This window comes from Cygnus atratus, chromosome 4 (genome assembly GCF_013377495.2).
Source record: "Cygnus atratus isolate AKBS03 ecotype Queensland, Australia chromosome 4, CAtr_DNAZoo_HiC_assembly, whole genome shotgun sequence".
NCBI lineage: Eukaryota > Metazoa > Chordata > Aves > Anseriformes > Anatidae > Cygnus > Cygnus atratus.
In genome coordinates, this window is record NC_066365.1 from 24,242,055 (window position 1) to 24,266,398 (window position 24,344).

Sequence of the window (24,344 nt, forward strand, 5' to 3'; positions counted from 1 at the left end):
AAAAGACTACAGTTTTATTGCCAGACCTAAATGTTCAGAATATTCAAAATTTCAGACAGGAGCTTTCTATGCTACTACCTTTTTTTTTTCTTTTTTTTTTTTTTTTCTTTCTGTTTTAGTTGACATTATTCTCTCCTTTTGGATAATAAATACAAACTGTGTATGCATGTTTCATTGAGGAGTATCTCAATGCCTTGGAGAGGAGTGATGGAATTAGGTAGGTAGAAGAGGGAGATGAAGCTGCATTGCCACCACTCATCCCACGAAGCAGATGATCCTGCTCTCTCCCAGCTTTGCAGAGAATGAGCACGATTATCTGTTACGGTTGTTTCTCAGGCAAATATGTGTTCAAGGGGATGAAAGTAGGGTAGAGGTAGTCTGCAGGTAAAGGGAACAGATAAAGTCAAAGAGACGATTTTGAGATAAGAACAATGGAAAATAGGAGGATATAGGATCAGAAATTGCACATGATGTGGAATAAAAAGCAAGGGCTATGTGATGCCAGATGAAAGAAATTTTCACTCACTACCACATCCAAGAGCTCAGTATTTTTGAGATCCAGCATTTCACTGCTATCAGCTAACAACTGCAAAACCTACGCGCACTATCGGCTTTAGTAGTGGAAAAGTTTATAAAGAAATAGAGATCATTTAAAGCAACTGAATATTTGGTATTGTCCTTATATACTTATTTCCTCTGTGTTCTGAACAGCTGCTGAGAACAAAGTATTCACAAATCCCCTAATTGCATTTTCATTATTTCTGAATGTTAAGCACGTACAACTGCAAATGACATCAGTGAAGTGTGCTTTGATCACATAAAAGTCTTATATAAATGTAAGTACTCTGAAAAATCATATTCATGCTATCCCCATCCTTGAAGGTGTTCAAGGGCCTTGGCCAACCTGATCTAGTGGGTGGCATCCCTTCCTATGGCAGCGGGGTTGGAGTTTGATGATCTTTAAGGTCTCTTCCAACTCAGAGCCATTCTATGATACTATCATGAGGACCACCATGAAAGGTCATTTGGCAAATAACCTATTTGTTCATCTATTCCACCACCTGAAAGAAAGGGGATGTTACCTTCTCTAAAATGAGAAAGTTGTAATTTATGAATACCACTGAAAGTCTGTAGAACGTTCTACTTAAACAGATGAATGCACAGAAAATTCATGGAGGAATGTTCTCTGGGTTGCAAGATTTGGATAATGAGCTAAAAAAAAAAAAAAAAAGTGGCTTAAAGTCCAGTGGAACTCATCCTATTTGTGAAAGAGGAAAAAATAGTGCAGAATCACACATTTCAGTACATGCTACATAGTAGTTTTCCATTTGGGAGAAATAGCTTTGTTCAGGAATGAGGAGGTGGAATTAGTTCTATGAACTCTAAGTGAGAGGGATGAAAAGAATACTTATTTTCTAGTTTCGTGTTCCATAACATTGCCATTCACTTTATAATGAGAATACAATTCTTAATGTTGTATAGAATTAGTTCTCTTACAAACCGTTATTGTTTCCAGCAGATCAAAAATATGGTTATAGGCATCTATAATAGTTTCAGTCATCATCTATGCATTATTGATACATAGAACAAGTTTTTAACTTATTTATTAATAACAAATTGCTAATTTATTCACCACACAAATCTAAATTACATGATATAAAAAGTAAATGTAATGGGCAAACCATTTTAATTGTTATATTTTGTTAGTGTGAAACTTCGTTAGTGTGAAAATTGGACCAAATTGTTTGTATCATATTTAGAGGAATTACTTTCCTTCATTCCCTTTAGCTTTAGAGTGATTTTGAAGCTGACAATTGTTGTCTGTGTTAACTCAACCAGTAGTATTTTTTAAAGACAACAAAGATTGAGCATGTTATACCCTATGGGCTTGTATTTCAGGAGGGGGCTGCTCTGTGTCCATAACTTGAATGTTTATGAACTGTTAGATTAAGATTTGACTCATTAAACAGAAATAAACCTAATGTACTGAAGAGTATATAACAGCTAATCACAACCCAGTTTTCTGTATATTGTCACAATTGTCAGCGTCCCATAAATATGAGTCTTCATTTTTGTTCATAGTTTAATTCAAAGGTGTGAATGAATATGTTTTTGTATGTATTTACATCAAAGATTTGAATTAATATTTTCTCTGGAAATGTTGCATTAGTTTACACTGCAAAATGTAATGGTCCATGTATAAAAAAAAATGAAAAAAAGAAAAAAAAAATCTGAAGCATGTACAGATCCCCACGCCATTCTGCTAAACCTTCAGCAGTCAACATTGAGAATAACTTCTGTTGAGCTGTGAGTTCAATATCATTAATATTGTCACTATAAAACAGTATCATTTTAGAACCATTCCATCATTCAAATACATATTGTCCCTCAAGCACAAAGTCTACCACAGAGCCACCACTGAAACTGCCTGTAGTCTGCAAGGCATTATTAAAACTGGAGCTGACTGCATGAAAAAGCTGGAAGGAAACAGAGGCAGAGACTTGATTTTGATATTTTGGAAAAGCAAAATTAGGGTTACAGGTTTTTTTAGGCCTCGATTTTTTCCATTACAACTCCAGGCACTGAGGAAAGAATGGGAGTCACTCCTGTTCCTTCTCTGAAAAATAGAAACAAGACAATTTCAAAGCACAGTTCAGAGCATAGGCGAGCTCTGAGCTGCACAACAGTTTTCATTAGCTGGTACGTACCTGGTAATAATGGAAGTGTCCTAGTATGTTAAATATGTTAGGAAAAGTCCAGATTGTGTCCACTTTTATAATTATTCTTTATATAGAACAGCCAGGTTCTCATTCTTATTAGATTTTGCAGCTACTTGTACAATACAACTGTCAAACAATATAAATAGGCTTAAGGAAAAGCAGCAAAGATGATGGCAGTTGGGTAAAAGGGCAAGGAGATGGAAAGTGTTTTATAGGGGCTTGTCACTCCAAGAAGTTTAAAAAGAAAGAAAAAAAAAAAGTTATTGGCATAAAAACACTCACAAACTAGTACTGTTTATTGTCACTTATATTTGTGGACTTTGTTTTCATAGGTGATTGCTAAAAAGAACAATTTATTCAAGTACAGGATGAGGCCATACTATTTGGACATAGTTGTGATATCTATCTATCTGTCTCCTGTTCTGATATCTGTCAGATATCTGTCTCCTTTTCTGTCTATTTTATTGAAGTTATAGTGTTAATTTGATTTTAAGTTGATGAGACAGGCCTCATGTTTACAGTCAAGCACATGCTCCATACCTTACTAAATGGAGGCTTGTGTAGGCACCTAAATGGTAACTGAGCCAATTTCCTTGACAAGCTGTGAGATGTGCAGCCAGGAGCTTTCACTTATTTAAGTTCTTTGTCACAATTACAAATGACAGGGTTGGGAAAGGTGGCACTGGTACCTTAAAGGAAGCATACAGCATGTAGGATGACCATTTACCTGTCAAATAATAATAATAATAATAAAAAAAGTGATGAAAAGAAAGGCTAAATTCCAGTTTGACTAGCAAGGTTGATAAGGCATTTTGCTTTAGACATGTAGTTCCAGTCAATTCAAGATAGTTTTCCCATGTTGCCAAGACTTGTGTAGTAGAAGAGGTGCGGAGAGTGGCTCTTTGTGATGTTACCCAGCCAAAGCTTTAAATGCATCTTCACTACATGAAATCTAGGCCTTTGGTCATGATTCATTATGAACCTCTACTGCCAAACCATTGATTCTCTGCTATCATAATAGCTTAGATCTGTGTTCTGCTAAGAAGGGCAAATCATGTAGCCTGCTCTTTTGTTGACATTTTGGTATCTAGTAATTCTCATCATTTGTTAGGAAGATGTCCAAGTACAAAACATATTTTATCAGAGTACTTTGGTGCCACAGAGGAAGCCAACAAGCTATTTATTCATAAAAAATCTGGCCTGATGAAGGAGTACAGGCTAGTGTGACTGAATATGAATTTTTATATTCCCAACATTGATTATTGCTGGAATATGGCCAAGATGAAAGATCCAGTGAAATTGTTGTATCATAGAATGGCTTGGGTTGGAAAGGACCTTAAAGGTCATCCAGTTCCAACACCCTGCCATGGGCAGAGACACCTCCCACTAGATCAGGTTGCCCAAAGTCCCATCCAACCTGGCCTTGAACACCTCCAGGGATGGGTCATCCACAACTTCTCTAGGCAACCTGTTCCAGTGCCTCACCGCCCTCATAATAAAGATTTTCTTCCTTATACCTAATCTATATCTACCTTCTTTCAGCTTAAATCCATTACCCTTTGTCCCACCACTACACTCCTTGACAAAGAGTCCCTCCCCAGCCTTCCTGTAGGCCCCCTTTAGGTACTGGAAGGCTGCTCTAAGGTCTGCCTGGAGCCTTCTCTTCTCCAGGCTGTATAACCCCAACTCTGTCAGCCTGTCTTTGCAGGAGAGGTTCTCTAGCCCCTTGACCATCTTTGTGGCTCTCCTCTGGACTTATTCTAATACTTCCATGTCCTTCTTGTGTCGGGGGCCCCAGAGCTGAACACAGTACTCTGGGAGGGGGTTGAGGGGTGGGGGGCTCAGTATGTGCTGGTTAATCCCTATTTACTTTTGTAGATATATTCAATTCAGTGTAGATACATATATATTAATTTATTTCTATTCCATGCTGAAAATTATGATAGAACTATGTATATATATTACCCATATCCGAATCTGTATCAGTTTCCCAGGAAAAGAGGCAGCCATTTTTTTCAGATTTCAGTGTAGTTCAGGAGGATGGAACACAACAGAAACATGTTTGTTATCTCTGGGATAAGTAATGGCATATATGTGACTCCTAATCTAGGAGAAAGAAAGTACCTTTTCTTGCTTGCTGTGTAAATTGCCATGCTGTGTGCTTGGTAGGAATTAAAACCATGTTTACTAAATTTAGATGTGTCTTTAAACTTAGTTGAAACTGTTTTTTAAATATCTTTTAGCCCAAATATACATCTTTAATTTGTCTTCGGAAGTTTATTATATCAGATGGTGGTAACATAGAAATTATAGATCTCTGACAGGTGGGTTTATAGTTGTTTGAACAGTACAGTTATTCTATTGTGGGCTTCTTGAAATAATATTTCTTCTTTTTGACTGGGAAGCATATTTCATATTAGTACCACTTTGCGTTAAAACTGAATTATTTGGAACCCGTTTAAGCAATCCATTTGAGATTTAATTACCTTGAATATAATTGAACAAATATGTTGAAGGCATCTGATGAAAATACAAATCTAATTTATACATCTGATATAGAATGTACTGTGATGGATTATTAATGATCTTACTGATCTGAGTTTTTTTCTCTAGCAAATACTTTTTTTTTTTTTCAATCTGTAATTGCAATTGGAATTTTGAGTAGTTAATAAAAACAAGGGACAGTTCTGGATGAAATTATAGCTAATTTTAAGTAGTGTAAAAAAATTACAAATTCTGTTGCCCTTGTTAGGTTTTAGTTGCCATTGTTATCCAAGACTCAGAACAAGAGGCTATCAATATGAGTGAGGGAGTGTTTTGGTTTGTTTGTTTGTTTGTTTGTTTTGTTTTGTACTAATAGTATTATTAAAATGCTCTACAACCTACAGTTCCCCACACTTTTCAATGAAAATAATTGTGAACAGAAATAATGTCACAATCTGTACATGCACTTAGAATTAAAAAGGTAGTCTTAAATTGGTTTGTAAAGCAATTCTTTGAAAGTCATGGTGGTGACTGTGCTACTGTTTTCCCATAGAAAAAAAATTGCTTTCCAATGCATTTTTCCCTTTTAACTTTTGTTGGCACTTTCACAAGGAGGTTTTGCAAACGTAAAAGAAAAAAATCTTCCATTTTATGGGACATTTGGGTTCACATTGGACTACTGACCTAAGTTGGTCTTAATTCCAAAATTTCCAACTAAAATATCTCAAAATTTGATTTAATTAAAACCACTGTAAGTCCGACCAATTTAAGATGAATTCATATAAAAATAAAATGTATTTTATCATATTTAGATATATGTGTGTGTGTGTGTATACATATATATATCAAAGTACCTGTAAGTCTTTACTTTTCAAGTACAAGTGCAGAAAAATCTTACATTGGCATAGGATAGAGTAAATAATTAGTTGACTATTTCAGTTTTATTTCTTTGAGCCTACTGAGGATAAAATAAAATAATGCTAGAATGGAGCTGAACTAAGAACTAAGCTAGGTTCCTTAGCTTTTGACCCCTTTATTCCTTTTATTGTAATGACTGCAGGCAAGTTTCCAAACATTTTCTGGAATTTAAGGTACGCTGAAGTACCAAACGGTTCACCTTTACTGCTTTAGTTTCAACTATTTCAGCATTTAGCCCCTTAAGAAAACATCAATTCTTAAAGATGGCAATAAAACTATGTGCCTTTTGTCACTAGAAGATTCCTCACATATATATTCAGTTTATGCAGTCCCTTAACACTTCATTTTTAGACTATTTGATTGTATTTAGATCATTTTTCTTGTCATTTTTCATTTGAAACAGGCTTTAAAGGGTTTTATAATCTATTCATGTTGCTGAAAGTTCTGTTTGTAACCTGAAGACAAAATCTGGCAGTAAATATGATGCAAAATTCTGTTTTTTTACACTGCAATATTATTGTTGTTATTGTGGCCTGTGTGTGGGTACTTTCCAGATCCATGCTGAGATAATCACAATATCATTTAAATAATTTGTCATATTCCTTTGATGACTGAAGCTTTCAATAAGTTAGAGAACCAGAGCACAGTCAGTAAAGAAAGAAAAACTTTTGTTTCTTTTTATTATTGGATGAGTTGTGTGAAATTATATTTCTAGGGAGGGACAATTGTGGAGGTCTGAGACCTTAACAAGTGGCTTCTGGTGGTAAGTTGCTGAGACGTTGATCCTTCCTGCAGTTTTCTGGATAATCACGTTATCCTAACCAGTGCACAATGGTGATTTCCAGAATATTTTTAATGCCAGTTAATATAAAGCGAGACATTTGAAGAAATGAGTTGTCCTCAATATCCAGCATGATCAGACTACACCCACACTGCTTGAAGTTGTCTTTTTGGCCAGTGGGATATGTGCTAGCAAACATGCATTGCAGTAGTTGTGAGAAGGTACAATCTTAGATATTTTAATCTGTTTCCAGAAATTCTACATCTCAATAAACAAAAGTCTTTTCACAGTTCCTCTTAGCCTTCATCCCATGTTGAGTGCAGCAACTGATGCAACTGTTCACTGTAGGATGACTACAAAGGCCTAAACTGTAACATTTTGAATTTCCATACTAGATAATTTCTGATTATCTATCATCCAGTCACTCTAAGAAGATAACAAGTCAAAGTAGGTCCAGTAAAATTACAGAACTTAATGTGCAAGAGGATACCTGCATATTTTAGTATTTTCTTGCAATTAATTGTCTTTTTCCTGAAAATCCTCTTGAGATTTTTTCTATGTGCATTATTCTTACTCTTCTACACAGAGTACTCTTCTACATTCTTACTCTTCTTCTCAGAATTAACTATGTGGTAAAAGTCATTTTTATTGCTGGATAGGTAATTCTTTAACAGTAAACATTTTCATAGAAACCAAATTTAAAGGAGTAACATCTCTGGATTCAGATAAAGAAAGGTACTTTAGTTGTTAGTATTTGATATAACAAGTTTTCTTCTTGTTTCTAGTAGGTCTGGTATAATGGTGGAGGGTGGGAGCAAAGTGAAGACATATTCTGTGAATGACCCTGGTTCACAGCTAGAGGGCAATCATGCAAGATATGTCTGCAACACACGTTTTCCAAATCACAATACAAGGACGGTCTTTGCTGATTGATTCTGAAATGGTGCTTCCTCATATTTACAGCTTTGCTAAGTAAGCTATATCTCAAATGCCTTGTCTTCTGTACTTGGGACAATATCAAGAGAGTTGGAGTGCTTCTGCCTGTTACTCTGCTGTGAAGTAGTTAGAGCTTCCAGGTCAGCAGGCTCTTTTTTCTTAGGTAAAATTAAAACACAATTTGTATGAAGGCCAAAGGAAAATTCCATGACAAAATATAAATATACAACTGAAACCTCCAAATACCATGTGCTAATTCAAGCAAATATTTTGATCACACAACTTGAAGATGAGGAAGTGAAGATACAATTTTCATCATATGACAATCTGTATTTATTTTTGTCATTACTGAGTGATACTCATGTTCCTCATTATTCAGCAGAATTTTTTTTATTCCTTACAGTGATAAACCCTGAATGTGTAAATAATGTCTGGTATTTTTGCAGATGTGACTAAGCTGTAAAACTGATTTCAGATCCTGAGTCTGAACATGTACACATGAACATGCTTGATGAACATGTAATTTAATTTACTTCATTGAGACAAAGACTGGTCATACTCCAGGTTATATTAGAGGAATTTCTACTCCATGCACATTTTTAAAATTGAAAGGAAATCATAATGGACTTGATTCATAGATTGCAAATACAGTATTGGCCTTAGTATATTTGTTCAAGTAAAGTTTTAGTTCTGAGTCAGGAATTTCTAAGCACAAAATAACTTCTGGAAATTGAAATGATGTTTAAAAAATCTTTGGGGAATATGGTGCTATTTGAAATATTGTACTGATTTATAAGCAGAATATTAAAAAAAAAAAAAGAAAGAAAGAGGTAGGAATCTATTTTATCTGATGTCCATTTGCTTTGCTGAATATTTCTTGGGGACAGACCTGTAAAATGTTATGGAGAACAGTTTCAGATCAAGAAGTCATGCCACGTGTTGAATAATAAGTTTAGTGTTGTTTTTTTTTTTTTTTTTGTATTAGATCTGAGAAAAAATGTGTTGCCTTTTTAATTTTTTTTTTTTCCAGAATTGCATGTTTTGATGGATGTATTTATCAAGTCAAATATTACATAAGAGTAGCTCTACTTCATGAGGTTAAGGCTGGCTTAGCAAAATTCAGAACTAAATCTGTATGTTTCATGGTTATCTGGGAAACTGTATTTGAGTTGATTTGTCATGAAAACTGTGTGTCAGCTGGTACAAATCTAGATATGAAAAAGTGCATGCTTAGCCAGGCATAGAAGGCAAGGAAGAATTTCTTACTCTGTTTTACATTTCAAGTTTCTGTAGTTCATGTTACTTGGGCTCTACTGTTCTGTCAACTAACATTAGATAGAAAAGTCTTTAAGAAAAATTAAAAAAAAAAGTTAAGAACAAATGTCATTAGAATGTTATGTGATCTTCAGAGGTACTTGCTCACTTGTATCTGTGATTAATCTGTGATTAATCAATACTGGACTCTCTTAGAAATTCTATCTGGAAATGCCTTCTGAAGGCAGAACAACGCAAACCCAAAATATACCTCTGTACTCTCTGTTTATTTTTTCTTCTGTGTTTATTTTTCCATAGAATTCTGGGCAAGATATGTTTTCTTAACAGCTTGCTTGGAAGACAGTATCATAATTTCATTCTGTTATTATATCACTGTTTTATACTTCACTTCCACAGATTGATGTGGCAAGAGATGTAGGTCCTGAATCTCTTTTATTTATTTATTTTTAAATGAACTGTCCAGAAATGTATTTTGTTTTATTTGTCAGTTATATATCCTGCACTGAGGAGAAAGAGTTCACATATCACTGAAGCACAAAAAAGGAAGTGATTGTGATGATGCGATTTGTGTGGATAATTAGCAAATCACAGTCACAGCTTCTGCTTCTGCTCAAGGTCTGAATCATTTCTTTCCTTAATGTAGAAAAGAGATCACATAAACAGATGAGGTCAAATTAAGTTGGCTGGTGCACTTGGAGGTATGTTAGAACACTTGCACACATACACACAAAAAGTGTAAACTAGAAGCGTAGTGCACAGATTTGTCTAGACAAAGCCTGTGTAAAGAACACTTTACAAGCCTTTTAAAACAGAAGTTTGTATACCTATACCAGGAGTATTACTAATAATAGACGGTAAAGATTCTACTAAGAGGAGCTGGGGTAGCTGCCTATGAGATCTTCTCTGACTGGATAATGGATGTATGAGATGAAACATTAATTTTGGTAGCTAAATATAGCCAGTATTTGGAGTTCAACATTATCCACATAAAATAAAATTCCTTGTCTTGTCAAAAACTATGTATTTTACTATTACATTTTCTCTGTGGAATGACAAAAAAAATGATCAATGCAGTGCTTCATGTTTCAAGTACTAAAGAAGAATGGTACTTTGGATTACTTCCTATCATTTGTGTAGAAATACATAGTCCCAGCAGATCTAGATTTTTGCCTGAGGGAAAATATGGCTAAATTTAAGAGTAGTAAGTGTAAATGCTGAACTGTATGAGGTTAAATAGGCTCATTTTGCAGAGTAAACAGTTTGAAAGTACTGGTGCCTCTATTTCCAGAGGAAAACAAACATCAAAACCCTGTACACTTTTAAAAATCTTTTCTAGTAATTATTTCTGTGTCTGTGTGTTGTAGCTACCTTGTGAATATGGTGCTCAGAGCTCTGAATGGCTGTCAGTCATACAGACGTATACATACATGGTACAGCTGAGTCAGATTCTGTACTGGTGGTTCAATAGCATTTTGCTAGTTAAAATAGCATTTCTATTGTTCTGTTATTAAACAGCTATTTTCACATTCTGAACAGCTTAAAGAAAAGAATTGGAGCAAATGTTACCTACAGCTCATTACCTTTTGTGGTTTATGAATGATACGTGATATCCATTTTAAAATCTTATTCGTAAGATTCATTGCTTTTCTTTAGTTTTGTGTTGGTTTGACAACACTGAAAACCCTAGAATTACTCATTAAGTAAGTATTGAGAAAGGTAGTAGGCCTGTGGAAGAGCTAGATAAATGATAAATGAGTATTTACTCATTTACAATGCTGTCTGCTCTACCTCTGCCACAGGTTCCTGCCTTTTCTGTCCTTCCAGAAGGTAATAGGCAGGGCTCTACAGGATGTAAAAGTTGCTATGGAACTGGGGAGATTTGGTAGAGATTTTGCATTTGTGAAGCTGCTTGTCAAACTAGGCAAAGTAGTGCCAGAAACTTGAGCAGGCATGCTGGGGAGAGGGTTTGTTGTGGAACTAAGCATCAATTTAGAGATCGATGGCTGGAGAAAAGGTTGTCCTGGTATAAATCAAGAGCAATTGCCCTCACTTAGGAAGGTCAAATAAGCGGCAAGAAAATTCAGCTTCTACAACTGTTTGTTAATCTGTGCCTTTTGAGTGCATATCTTCATCTATTATTGTGAGGTATTTCGGCAAGTGAACACTTGGTTACACCCTCAAAATGGTGCTATGGGGTAGAGAAATTCTGTTGTTGGTATGTGCAAATGAAAGAAATGGAGTAAACCTATGGTGATGGAAGGAATTGAATAGGATACTCTCTGTGGTTCCCTATTATTGAGGATCCTCCTCAGTAATCCAATAGCTGAATTGTGAATATTGGAATAACCTAGAACTGACAATAATCTGCTCTGAGTAAAAACATGAAACTGTACAAGGAACTAGCTGTTTAAAATTTCATGTTAATCAGATGGCCTTCTACATTTAATAGGTCAAGTATCAACTGAGAAAACTCAGAAGTTCAATTAACATTTGTCCTCTCACAGATTTTTCTGAAATTATGGGTTATTATACCTGATCAAATATCTCTTCACTTTTCAGAAGCATTTCTCACGAGAAAAAGTTGTTTTTTTTTTTTTTTTTTTTTTTTTCCTTCATTGATATAATATGTTAACACACAACTTTCTTTTCATGTAGGGTGCTTTGAGTGTTGCATCAAATGCCTGGGAGGTATTCCCTATGCATCTTTAATTGCTACCATCTTGCTGTATGCTGGCGTCGCGCTGTTCTGTGGTTGTGGACATGAAGCACTTTCAGGAACTGTCAACATTCTGCAAACCTACTTTGAGATGACAAGAGTTGCAGGAGATGTTATTGATGTCTTTACCATGTAAGTTAATACTTTATTTTAATTTTTCCCTTTTCTGTGAAAACTGCTGAAAAATTCCATGTGTCATATAAATTTAACTCAAGAAATTTTGTTGCAATAAAAATCATAGAAAGAATTATCTAATGTTGGATAAGCTCAGATGAAGTTTTGATAGAGCTGATATATTTTACTAATTACAAGCAATTTTTAATGCAATTTACTATCATTTAATACTAAAAGTACTTCATATATTGACAGGCCTGTTCCACACAACATGTTTGTTTTTATCCTGTGATAATTTATTTGCTGAAATGTGTAAAATTTTCTACTCTGCAGTCCAAGCAAATGAAGCAGGAGTGTATAACAAGTAACAGATTAGTTCTGGGAATGAATGCAATAGGGAAGTAACTGAAGTGTTGTGCAGAACCTTACTGCTTGTAGTGTCAAACTTTTGTTGCCTCTGGTTTACCTAGAATTAATCTATTCTGAAGCTTTCATGCTTTGCTACTCTTGAAACTTATTTCTGGAAAGCCTTTGTGAAAAATTTTCAATGTTACTTTTGTTGGGAGTCTCCTTCACTTAAGTAGATTAATAACATTTAATAAAGAAGTTTACTCTAAACATTATAATCTTATTGTCTCACTAAAACATGATTTTCCTGGGTATTTGAAATCCAATTTCGTATCTGGCTGCTAGTATTCCTAACTAAAGCTGAAGAATCCTACCCACACTTCTGTAAACATTTTCTTTATACGTTTTTTTGGAGAAATGATTTGATCATCCATCAAAACATTGATATCTTACAATGGATACTTCCATGTAAACTCAGTGCTTAGCTGTTTTCAAAAGCCAAATCAAATACAAGGATTACTGTGAAAGTCATAGAGAAACAGAGAATTTTATAATGGTAAATGTATGGTATAAATCCATCTTTCATCCATATCCTGAATACTGTGCACAGTTCTTGTCCTCCCAACTTTGATACACCAAAGAAGGCAAAAAAGAATGATTAGAGTTCTGTAGTAGAGGCTATATGGTTAAACATTAATTACCCTAGAGCTAGAGAAAAGGTGAGTAAGAGGTCTGTAAATGTTCTGAAGAAAGTAAGGATATATTGTCTCTCTTCCAGTACAAGAAGTAGGAGGTATCAGAGGAAACTAGCAGGTGTCAGGTTCAAAAGGCACAAGAAGTGATGTTTTTTCAATTGTATAGCAGACCTGTGAAACTAATCGGATACTGTGGATGCCAAAATCTTATATGGTTTCAAGGGAAATCTTGGAAATAATGGATAATCTTGGAAAACAAATCCATTGACAGTTTCTAATGGCATATAGACTTATCCAGCTCAGGAAGTCCCAGATGCTGAAAGAGCAATGGGGAATTATCCTATTGTCTTGCCAGTTCTTACTCTTTTATATCCATTGTTTGAGATAGGAAACTGAACAAGAGAGGTGTACAGTCTGAATCTGAAATCTCTTGACTTGTGCAGTGCTATGTCAACATCCTTCCCAAAGCTTCTTTGTGAACACTACCAATATTTGTGGAATTAGTAGCCAGAAGGAGGAATTTACTAAATAAGTACATGACTGCTTCACCGCATCCAAATTTCTTCTGTCTAGGACTGAGGAATTTAAATGTTCTTGTATGATAATATATCAGGTTGATGGGAAGTATGTTACTTCTGCTTTGAGCTTTTTGACTTGTCATTTAGAATAATGGGTCTGACTTGACTTGGCAGCTAAGGTTCATTGTTATCCTGAATGAAAGATCAGTCTTTTTATTAGGCTCTAACTCATTTTATTAGTCCCTAGGAAGCCATTAGTGCAGAACAGCCACAAATCAATGCTTTCTCTTTACAGCAAGTTTTCTAGCTTTCCTCTATCAAATAATTGAAAATATCAAACTGGAGATATTGTTCAAATTTCATTGGAAATGATTAAGAGAGTGTAAAGGTGATTTTTTTTTTCTTGTCATTTAGTTTCTTGGCTTTGCCAGGAGCTTTCTGGCTTGTTCATTGGTTTACTTAAAGACTTACTAAAACCAAATATTTATTTGAAAGACAGACTAGGATCAAAAAATCAGTTTATTCATTTGTGAAAGATATCTCTAAAATTATGTCTTAAAGGGAGGAGAAGGTAATATTTTTAAAAGCAGATGAGCCATTGTTGGTAACTGGATAAACTGATTTTCTAGGAAATTTGCAATTGTCAAATTTTTACTGGCTTAAACAGATAGTACTCTGCTTTATAAATAATATCATAGGGTGAAGCAGTGCTTGGTATTTTGTCATAACTATTGATTAACAGTTGGGAATGCAAAAGCCCTGCAGTAACTCTATTCTTTCAAAAGGCCAAAAAAAAAACCAACCAACCAACAAACAAAAAAGAAAACAATGTGTAAGTAGAAACAAGCAGTGCGGTTTCTACATTATTATAACTATGCATACTTAAATGGAAATACAACTTTTTTTTTTTTTTTTCTGTTTACAAATAATAAGAATAAAAAGATCTAGCAGGTTGTTCTACTAAATTACACTTAGCTTATGTAAGACATTTTGTCTCTTAATGTTTCTGCTGCTCTGAACTGTGTCAGGCTGACCTGAAGCCTATCCCTCAGTGATAAATGTGTGAGAGAAATGCTGCAGTGGAGTGGAATGTGTTAGATTCTGTTTCATCATGCTTATGGTTGCTGTCTATATATATTTATTAGCATGGTGGATTTCAAATGTCATTCAGTATAAAAATCAATCCATATCTGAGAACTACTTGTGCAGGTGGTAAGAGAGAAGGGCTTTTTTAGCTGTGACCACAACTGTGTTTGTTCTGAGCTCAAATAACAGCTCACAAAACATCCTTTATCTTTGTCAATATAGTTTCTCATTGCAATTTAAAAGAAGGAGCAGACCCCTATAGCGAATGGAGCTTCTTTCTAGAGAATAAACAAAGGAGGTCTGAAGCACACTTTATGTGCCTGGAAAGAAAAGCCAAAGCACAACAAAGCCATTCAGAAAGGTCAGTGTCACAGTAACAGCAGCAAAAACTCGGTGTCAGGGCCATGAGGGATCTACCCACCCTTACTGCCCCTGCCCAGCCTCCCTGTACCCTGCCCGTTTCAACGCAGCCCTTGGTCCCTCACAGGGACACTTGGTGATGGGGTTAGGGCTGTCCCCTGCTGGGGTGCTGGGATGGGCCTTGGCCACAATCCTGCCCTACCAGCCCCATGAGAAGCAGCTCATGGCCCACATCCCACACATCGTTCTGATGCTTGGGTGGGGTTTAATTAACTAAAAACCTATAATGAGGCCTTCAAGTCCCCTTGGAGGGACCTCCCCTTGAGGCTTCAGCCAAAAGCAGCAGCCCTGTGAGGCAAAAGAGGCAGTGTGAGCATTAGCTCAGCAGAGCATACGTGTTTTTTCCTTCCAGATTCATGAACCCTTGGTCAGGTTGTACATACTAGCTGCAGTTCATATTTGCTTTGAAAATATTAATGAGTATTAAATATTCATAATTTTGAAAGATTAAGAGTGGGTTTTCCAGCTGGTTTTAAAATTCCTTAAATACCAGACAGTTAAACCAATTTCCTCAAATTGATGATTTCCCAAGTTAAAATATGCAGTAATCATTGTTAATACTTTAAGATACTGGAAACATCCTGCAGAGATGCTGGGTAGGGTAGAAATAGTGCTTTTATAGCAATGGGTTACAGTAATGAATGCTCTTTTGATTACTTGTTTGGAAAACAAACAAAAAAACCAGTCTTGGTCTATAATATGGTTCTAAAACCAATAGGTTGTAAAAAGTAACAAGGATGTTGTAAAAGCAATTTTGTCTCAGAGTACTAGATTACAGCCTGATTTGAAAGTCTTCAAAGTGGTGTGGGTAAATCAGATATTCTAAACTCTTGAAAATTAAAAGAAATCAAAAGTATTAAAATACACGAGAACACATGTACATGTTGTACAAACAGGTAGTCCTTACAGAGAGAGAATATATTCAAAAATCGCAGAGCTGAGGGAAGATCTTCTCTCTTTACAGTCATTTCTAAATGTGTGGACCTTTAATAAATTGGATGTTTACTGAAAACTAAAACCATCAAAACACTTTGAATTGTCAATGAGTGGACTTTTGATAAGGACTACCTTCTACTACATCGCTTCATTGCTTTCTAAATCACTTTTGTGAAACTTCATTCCCAGACTTCTTCACTATCAACTTTATCACTTTTTTAGGGGATACATTATTTTGTTTTTGTTATTTTTTTCCTCTTTTTTTTTTTTTCCCTCCAAGTGAAGAAGTTCAGGGAATTAATATACAGAAATCATAAGCTGTGTTTGGGACGCAAATTCCTCCAAGTGAAAGTAGAGTGGATATTTTAGCTCCTTGTAATTCAGGAGGATTCTAAAAACATAAATATGGTGGTTTAATTTACGCTTAAAACTGCCTTTATGATATTTTAACTCTAAGGTCAATGGTTTATGTTGCCCGCTTTGGCAATTTAACAACTCTGTAGGCTTCACTGAAACTGGAAAATCTGCTTCAGGCAGATGTGGTGTTCAGCCATTTCTCTGCTGGCTTAATAAACTGCATTGAACAATATATCTGTGAAGTAATGGATGCTAGGTTCACTTAATAGCTGACTTAGATAAGATTCCAAAGGCAGGAGAAATTGATGGACAATTGTCCAAAACTATATTGTGTGAATTCAATTGTCATGTTTTTCTGGTGTTTGGAGCAAATTTCAGAAGATAGTTTTAGGCAATCAGCAGCACAAGGTATGTTTGTTGTATATCCCAATAGTAATTTTCACAGCTCTTTCTTTTTAGTGTGCAGGGCCAGTTGGTGCCATCTGTCACGTTTGTGATATATAGGCTGTGAAACAAGGGAATCATGCTCTTAGAGTAGAATATGAAGAAACCTTCCTGACAGTATCATTAGCAACATTTTCCTACTACAGGTAGAACTAATTCAGGTCATTGTAAATTCACTTCCTTTTAAAGGTGCAATACCAAATAGTATACTAAATGAAGTTACTATATGTAAATCTGTATTCACTATTCTCACTATTGGAACTGCTATGGATAATTCACAGGAGCCATCTTCTTACAGCTAAAAATTTCCTTCTTTTCAAAATGCAGAAGCCCCAGATTTGGTTGTATAAGTGTCCAGGTTTGATGGTTGTTAGTAACTAGTTGGTGTATAGTCATGGTTTGTTAAAAGGATATTACTTAGTAAAATAGTGTATGCAGCTGTTTTGATTTGAGGAAGAATAAGAGCACTCATGGAAGCTTTTATATCTACCCCTTACTGTTTGAAAACACTGTTTTCTCAGGTAGATGAAGGAATGCTATTCTTATCCTCTCTTTGTTTTTGTTGGTTTTGCAGTTATCGCAACGTAAATATTGGTACCACTAAAAGTAGTCTTTTTATCATTAATATTGCCTTAATATTAATGGAATACTGTGAAAAGTATTACAGAGAGATCTGCAGTAAAGAGTAACTGATATGAAATATGTTTATAAATATTTGCATTAGATCATGTGATATTTCTGTTTTAGTCATATATTTAACATGCAATAATACTGTTTTTCCCTATATGTGTTTGTTCTGTTACAAAAGTCCAGTGCTTAAATTTGAACTTATGTTATATATAATATATGCATATATTATATATTTATATTATATTTATGCATATATAGTATTTATTTTTATATATGTATATTATATCTACATAATGGAGTTGTAGGTAGTATCAGCCCTATAGAAACTGATGGGTAGACCTAAATGCTTGGTGCTAATGTCTTGTTGTTTGTACAATATTCATTTCAGAGATTTATTTTGGATGAAGTTATGTCTGATACAATGCACTGAACATCCATTAGCACCTGGAGTTCAGAAGGAGCACTCCTGGAGCATACATCCTATTTAGTTTCATTGCAAAGGAATTCATATTGTACACTCTGAAACACAATGCAAATCATATCCCAATAAGTGGGGACGTCTGAGGGACTCACAATAAAAAGAAAAAAAAAATCCATTCCTGAGCCAAAACATTAGTGGGGATGAGCTCATAATCCCTCCTGCTGAAAGGCTGAAGGTTGACCTTCACTCAGGTCAGCAGTAAAAATGCTAATGAGGCTGATAAGATTTCCCACTAACAGCACTGTGTGAGGTCTTGTGTCTGGATTCTGACTGTGTGTAGGAGAATGAAATTGTTTCTACAAGGAAAGCCTATCTTTGACCTATGTACCTTGTTAGTTTATTATAATTTCGAACCATCACTGAGAGCACAATATCATTGAAGGTTGCATTTTCCATTCAAAAGAGTGCAGTTTACTTAAGGAGGACACTATTTCCCTGGAATAGTTCAGTCACATGTAGAAAGTAAAACAGCATATTAAGGGTTAGATGCAAAACATAGCAGTCCAGATCTGGTATCATTTAGTAGATGTGCCCAATATGACAAAACACGCCAGCACTTGAGAATATGACCTTCTCAAGACTATACAGTGATTAAAAGTAACATTTGCTGCATATGCATCTATAGCCTAATGTTCTGTTAAAAGCAAAATCAGTAGCTATGTAAGTAAAGTGTGGTATTTGGAAGGTACCTGAAAAAATGTGCTTCTCGTTTTATGAAACAGTTGAATAATGGAATTCTTAGCAGCACATGTTAATAGCAGCAGAGAATACATACAGAATTTTTTAGTCTTCATCGGTGCCAACACAGTCCACTGCTTTAAGCAGTCAGATGTATTATTTAATTTGTGTTAAGCAGATTTTTTTACTTGGTTGTCTGGAATTTAGATTCACTATTATCATTGTGTGCCTGTGATTTGAAGCATTTGCAGTAGGCCTTTCTGAGCAGGCAGTTCATCTTCATATGACTTTTTAAAGCAATTTTATTTCCATTTAATCCTAATTTACTTTATACAATTAATCTTACAGACATAAAATGGAAAATGTATATACCTATGTAATGTGCATATTGCTATATCCTTCTTTATGTGCCATGAAAAACCAAGACAACTGGTCTTTGTGCAAAAGATCTTAAAAGAGAAGAATTAACCATTACCATCCCAATCTAAACTTTTAGTATCAAGTTATTGGTTTTATCCTATTACTGTTTACTGTGCATGACTCCAAGTTTACATTTGTAATAATGAAACAGAAATCCTGTGGTAGGATTTGCTACGTCTTTTTGTGCTATGTTCCTATGGAAAGTTGAATAGGAATTCAATATCTACAGAGTATAACACCATATAATCATAGAATCATATAATTCTGCTGGAAGTCTGCATGTTGCTGTGCACTGATTCCAATCTATTTTTGTCCTTCTTCAGGCAAAGAGAGTTCCAGATTTCCTCTGTAGTAATCATCTTTAAAATTCTTTCCAGGAAAGTAGTTTTGCTAGAGGTGAGAAGACAGAACAGACCTAGATTATCAGAAACAACTTTGACACCCATTCTAATCCACATTATAGTCAAAACTTTGTGTTTTGGTCTCAAACAGTTAGTGTTCATTTAAATTTTTAAATAAACATTTAAAGATCCTTTCCTGTTCCAAGAACATTACAGTATTCAAAGGGTGGAAATGTGGTTTGTGCTGCTATTACTCCTCTTCCATTAGGCTGTGAATTCCGCTGCTTTTGGAAGTGTTCCTTGAAATCTCAGCTCAACTGTCCATTTCCTATGAAGGAAGCAACCATCAAAATTTTAGAGGAGAATGACTTTGTATAGGAATGCAGAATTCTACCCTGAGTTGTACACACACAACATATATTCACAAATTAATCTGTTAAAAACAGTGGCACATGGCTGCTCTTCAGAGTAAAATAACAAAATTTGGCATTTGCAGAATGGAAGTGTGTCTTGCATATTCTAAAATGATGGTCTTTTCATTAACAATGAAAAGTCCTAACAATGTGCTTTATCTTTGAGCAAATTTGCATATGATTTTATACAGAAGTTATTCCAGAAATACAGAACTAGAAGACGTATTACTCAACCTGTTTTCTTTTTAGTGAATTTTATTTCTTCCTTAAATAAAAATAAATACTCTTAGGCCTTCATTGCTCTTGCCTTTTGTCTGCTTTTAATTCTTTCTACCTCTATCATTTTCCTATGAACTCTAATTGAACATCCTATATTCCAATTTTGTTCTCTTTCCACCTGTATTTTAGAAGTTTAGATTTTTTATTAACCTAATCTCTGAAAAATCCCTTAAGGAGCTGTGCTGACATTTTCTTACCAGTTTCATTTTTCTCTTCTCCATACTGAGGATATTTTAGTCTCTTACTTCATTTATAGTGAGTTTTTTAGTCTTACTCTGCAGGTAGTACATGACTATTAATCCTCCTTTCTCCCTGCTGACTGTATATTTTTCTTCAAAAAAGGAAAAAATGTCTGCTTGTCTCCTCCCTTTGCTAACAGTTCCCCTGTGCTTCATCGTACTATCTTGTTTGCTTAAACTGTTTAAGTGAATAGTATCTTGAATTTATGTTAAGAAATTAAAAACTTCTATGAGCCATGACTTCTGTAGATCCTGTACAAACCTTGTATCTTGTCTATTTTCAAAAAACACATTTGCAAAACTGTTTCTAAAAGCTGGAGATAGCCTGAGGAAACAGGTTGCTATCTCAGTCTCTCAACCTTTTAGGACCAGTATGTCTGGGGGCAAAAGAATCATCACAAAGGCCAGTGTTGCTTTCTTACAGAGTAACAGAGATTAGTGTGCATTCTAGGTGTGAAGATTAAAGTTCCTTGTGATGGGAAAAAATAAAATAGCAAAACTGACTGACACTAGTAGTGATGATTACAATCAGTACTCATCTTTCTAAACTGTCTATTCCAGCTATAAAAAAAAGCTGCAATTTTAAATTAGAAATTTTATTGTGATAATTTAACTAGTTTTTTAGTGTCTTTGATAGCTTTGGTATTGTACTTTTCTTATTTTATAATTATTATATTGAAAATATGTATAATTGTCTGAATTTACTTGTATTCACTGAATATACAGTTTGGTGTCAATTACATGCACCTGTGGAAACTGAATGACATTATCTGTATTTGGACAATTTGTTATAGATTCAGGAAGAGAAATATGAAGCAGAATTCTAAATGCTAAAAATCTGCTTCCACAGTAATACCTGGTATACTGGTGGACTAGACCATTTAAAACCTCTGATACATTCCAGCTGAAATGTACACATACATTGTTCAAATAAAAAGGTTTTCTGGGCAGCATGAGAATCACGTGTCATAGAGCAATTTTGGTGGTTGTTGTTGCTCTTAACTGAAAATAAGTGTTTGGAATGTGTTCATATTTTAACTAAATTAGAGAAAAGTATCCCTAGATAATATGTTGATTGTTCCAAAACAATATTAAGTTATTTTGATACAAAAGTATATAGTGGTGTGCAGTAGTTAAGTGCCAATCTTTAGAACTGAGGGTGGAAAATGTACCATGATTAGACTGAATAGTATAAAGGCTTCAGGGTTCTTACAATTGTAATTCCTTTTGGAATATATTAAAAGTCAATGTTAACTGTTCTTCTTGGTTTATCTGTTGGGGTAGTAAACACATTTATTATAGTGGAGCAGTACTGATTTACTCCAGTGAAGCAACAAGTTTCTCAAGCTCAAAATATTACTTCTAGACATAGTTAACAGGAGCTAGTTTTGAATATTGAAATGCACTTATAACAAGATGGAATAATTACTTGTGTTCATTTGATTGAAGGAGTCTCAACAACAAAATATTTTTCTTTAGCACTCTTCACAAAAGTTTCTTCTACTCATAGACAAGATCATTCATCAATTAATCTTATTGCTTGCTGATATCTTTTTCAATCTTGTATTTGTCAAAGCACCACAAAAATACTCAGTAGGAAATCTGTCACATTCATCTCTCTGAGAATGTTTTCACTCACCTCTGACTTGTCTCTGCTGGGATAGTCTACTATGTACTCAGCGACAACCTGTTCATTAAGATATTAGAACTTATGGCTGCCATCAGTGACTTCAGTTGGGGAAATTAAGCGTTTTCTCTACAACTATTTTAATATTCGTCTTGTTGGATGGAATCCAGATTCAGATTAATAAATTAGGAAGTCTGCTTAATATGGAGTAATTAATGACACAGCAGTAGGCAAATTGTTAAAAACTGAAAGAATGACTTGTCACAAATTGAAAGCAGTGGTGTAAATCAGGCCTGGAACCCATAGATTCTCCTCGTGATTAAGACAATATGCAAAGTACTTTTTAGCTTATTCTTAAAAAAAAAAGAAAAGAAGAAAAGGAAAAAAGAAAAAAGAAAAAAAAAGCTTTCAATACTTACACTATGCTTTTCACTATTAATGTTTAGATAATCGTTCAGCTTATTCTACCCAGCAACAGCAGAATCAACTTGAATTTGTGAAAATCAGAATTATCTTTGCAATCTTAATTCACTGTTTTATAGAAATGTTTCATGGCTGTAAATATATCATTATGTAATAACCACAGGAGTCCTGCATTTAGTGAATAAGTATGCAAGATTTCTTCTTGTTCTTCTCAGAGTATCCTTAGTATTCACATGTATGTCTTTCCAATACCATCTGAAGCACAGAATTTACCTCTATAATTTTGTCTCTGCTTTCTTTGCTTGTTATCTACCTCTTTCCTTCCACTCCAGCCTGCACAATTGTGAGCTGTGCTTGTCCTTCTGCTTTGCCCTTGTCCATCTCACCCACTGGCTTCTGTTCATCGTTCATTCTGCCCTTTACCTCCCTGGTTGCTCTGGTGCTGCGTCTCCAGCATTTGAGACTTTACTAAAACATAGATGGCAATTAATCTCCCTGAGTTCATTCACAAAGAATTACATTTTATTTTTAAAGAATGGCAGTCTCCATTTTACAGGGTCTATATTTTAGTAACTATTATAATTTCATTGGAAGATCAAAGTTTATGTGAATTTATGTGCAGCATTAATATAGATGCTGCAGAATACTTTAATACCAACACTGTCTTCAAAACGAATATGTGATTAACTTGTTACTGTTTTAATATATTTTCTTTAAATATAGCATTCTTAATAGTTATATTGCAATGCAATTCTATCTGACTTCTTAAAAGGTAGTGGAGTGAATATTTCACTTCTGTTGTTTCTTTCTTTCTCTTTGCATCTTATGAGATCCTTTCTCCTTGCAGTAAGTCTGGCTGCTTCATCTCATGTAGCCTGATCAGTGGAGATTTTCCTACTTGTCTCTGTAGAGAGTATATCAGGAAGAAATTGATTTCTATATTTGGTTAGTGTGTAGCTATTTATATTTTCCTTGTAGAAGGCTTAAATGAAAGTTATTCCTTTAGTTGCACATAAGGCTGAGGAAAAAGCAGAGATCTTTTGGTACCCTTTTTGTTATGAGCAGCTCAGTGGGAGGCTCAGCACAGATGGTTTAAAGAGCTGTTGCAAGGACTGTGAAATAGTCTCTGGAGACTTCTCCAAAGCCTTAATCCTGTTAAGGCAATGCTGCCTTGTAATTTCTACAGCACTGGGCACACTGAGGTCTGTGAGGAGCTGTTGGTGGCATAACTCCCATACTTCAGCCTCTGATGGAGGTCACGCTTTATAAGGAGTATAATGTAGGAGTTGGAAGAGATCCTATGGCATAGTCACAAAGTTGCTGTCTGTTTCCTACGGTAACTTAACTTTTGTCAGTAATGGGAAGATAGGCTCAAAACATAATTTCCCTGTTAAAACAGTGTTACACCAGCTGAATTACTATCATCTTTTCATCATCTAATACTGTCAACAGTGCTAAATTTATTCCACCATCTTGAATAATTTCTGTATCTATTCCATACAAATATCAACTTACCCTGGTTTTCACTTGTCTATAAAATGAAAAGTGATGTGGAAAGAAGCTGAGAGGACTTTGTTATTGGGAAATAAAGGAAAAAAACATATTCTTTCTCATTCCCAGAACCCTTCTGTTATTGCCCTGTGAAAAATGCTATAACAGATGTTAACAGCATTCATTTATTATACATTCCATCCCACCCCTCACCAGCTAGGTCATAAGTTTAACTGAGTTTTTATGAGAATAAAGCAAGCTTAAGATGCATTCAGTGAAACTGTTGTCACACTTGTACATCTGAAATATCAACTGTAAACTTGAATCTGACTTTGAATCTCTTGAAAACCATTCAAATTCAAAGATATGTTAATGGGCTGTCCAGCCTTGTTACTGTAAATTGTGTGTTGAGAGCTATTTCTCTCAATACAGTAGTAAAAGGAATACTAGGGAAAATGTGAGCCCACTGCTGAATGTTGGGGAGGGGGGAGGCTTGCACTAGTGATGGAGGATACAGAGAAGGCAGAGATACTGAATGCCCTCTTTGCTGCTAAGGTCAGCCCTCAGGAATCCC

At 35.0% G+C, this 24,344-nt stretch overlaps 1 protein-coding gene across 1 annotated transcript in view; it reads left to right on the forward strand.

Moving 5' to 3' along the window:
• Positions 1-11,759: 11,759 nt before the first annotated feature.
• The window catches only part of GPM6A (glycoprotein M6A), a gene marked incomplete at its 5' end in the record, with an annotated part of 36,079 nt that continues 23,494 nt past the window's right edge, over positions 11,760-24,344 (forward strand). The window contains one exon of the mRNA XM_035557916.1: positions 11,760-11,962. Coding sequence (XP_035413809.1) covers positions 11,760-11,962 — 203 coding nt within the window. The remainder of the gene's footprint in view (positions 11,963-24,344) is intronic.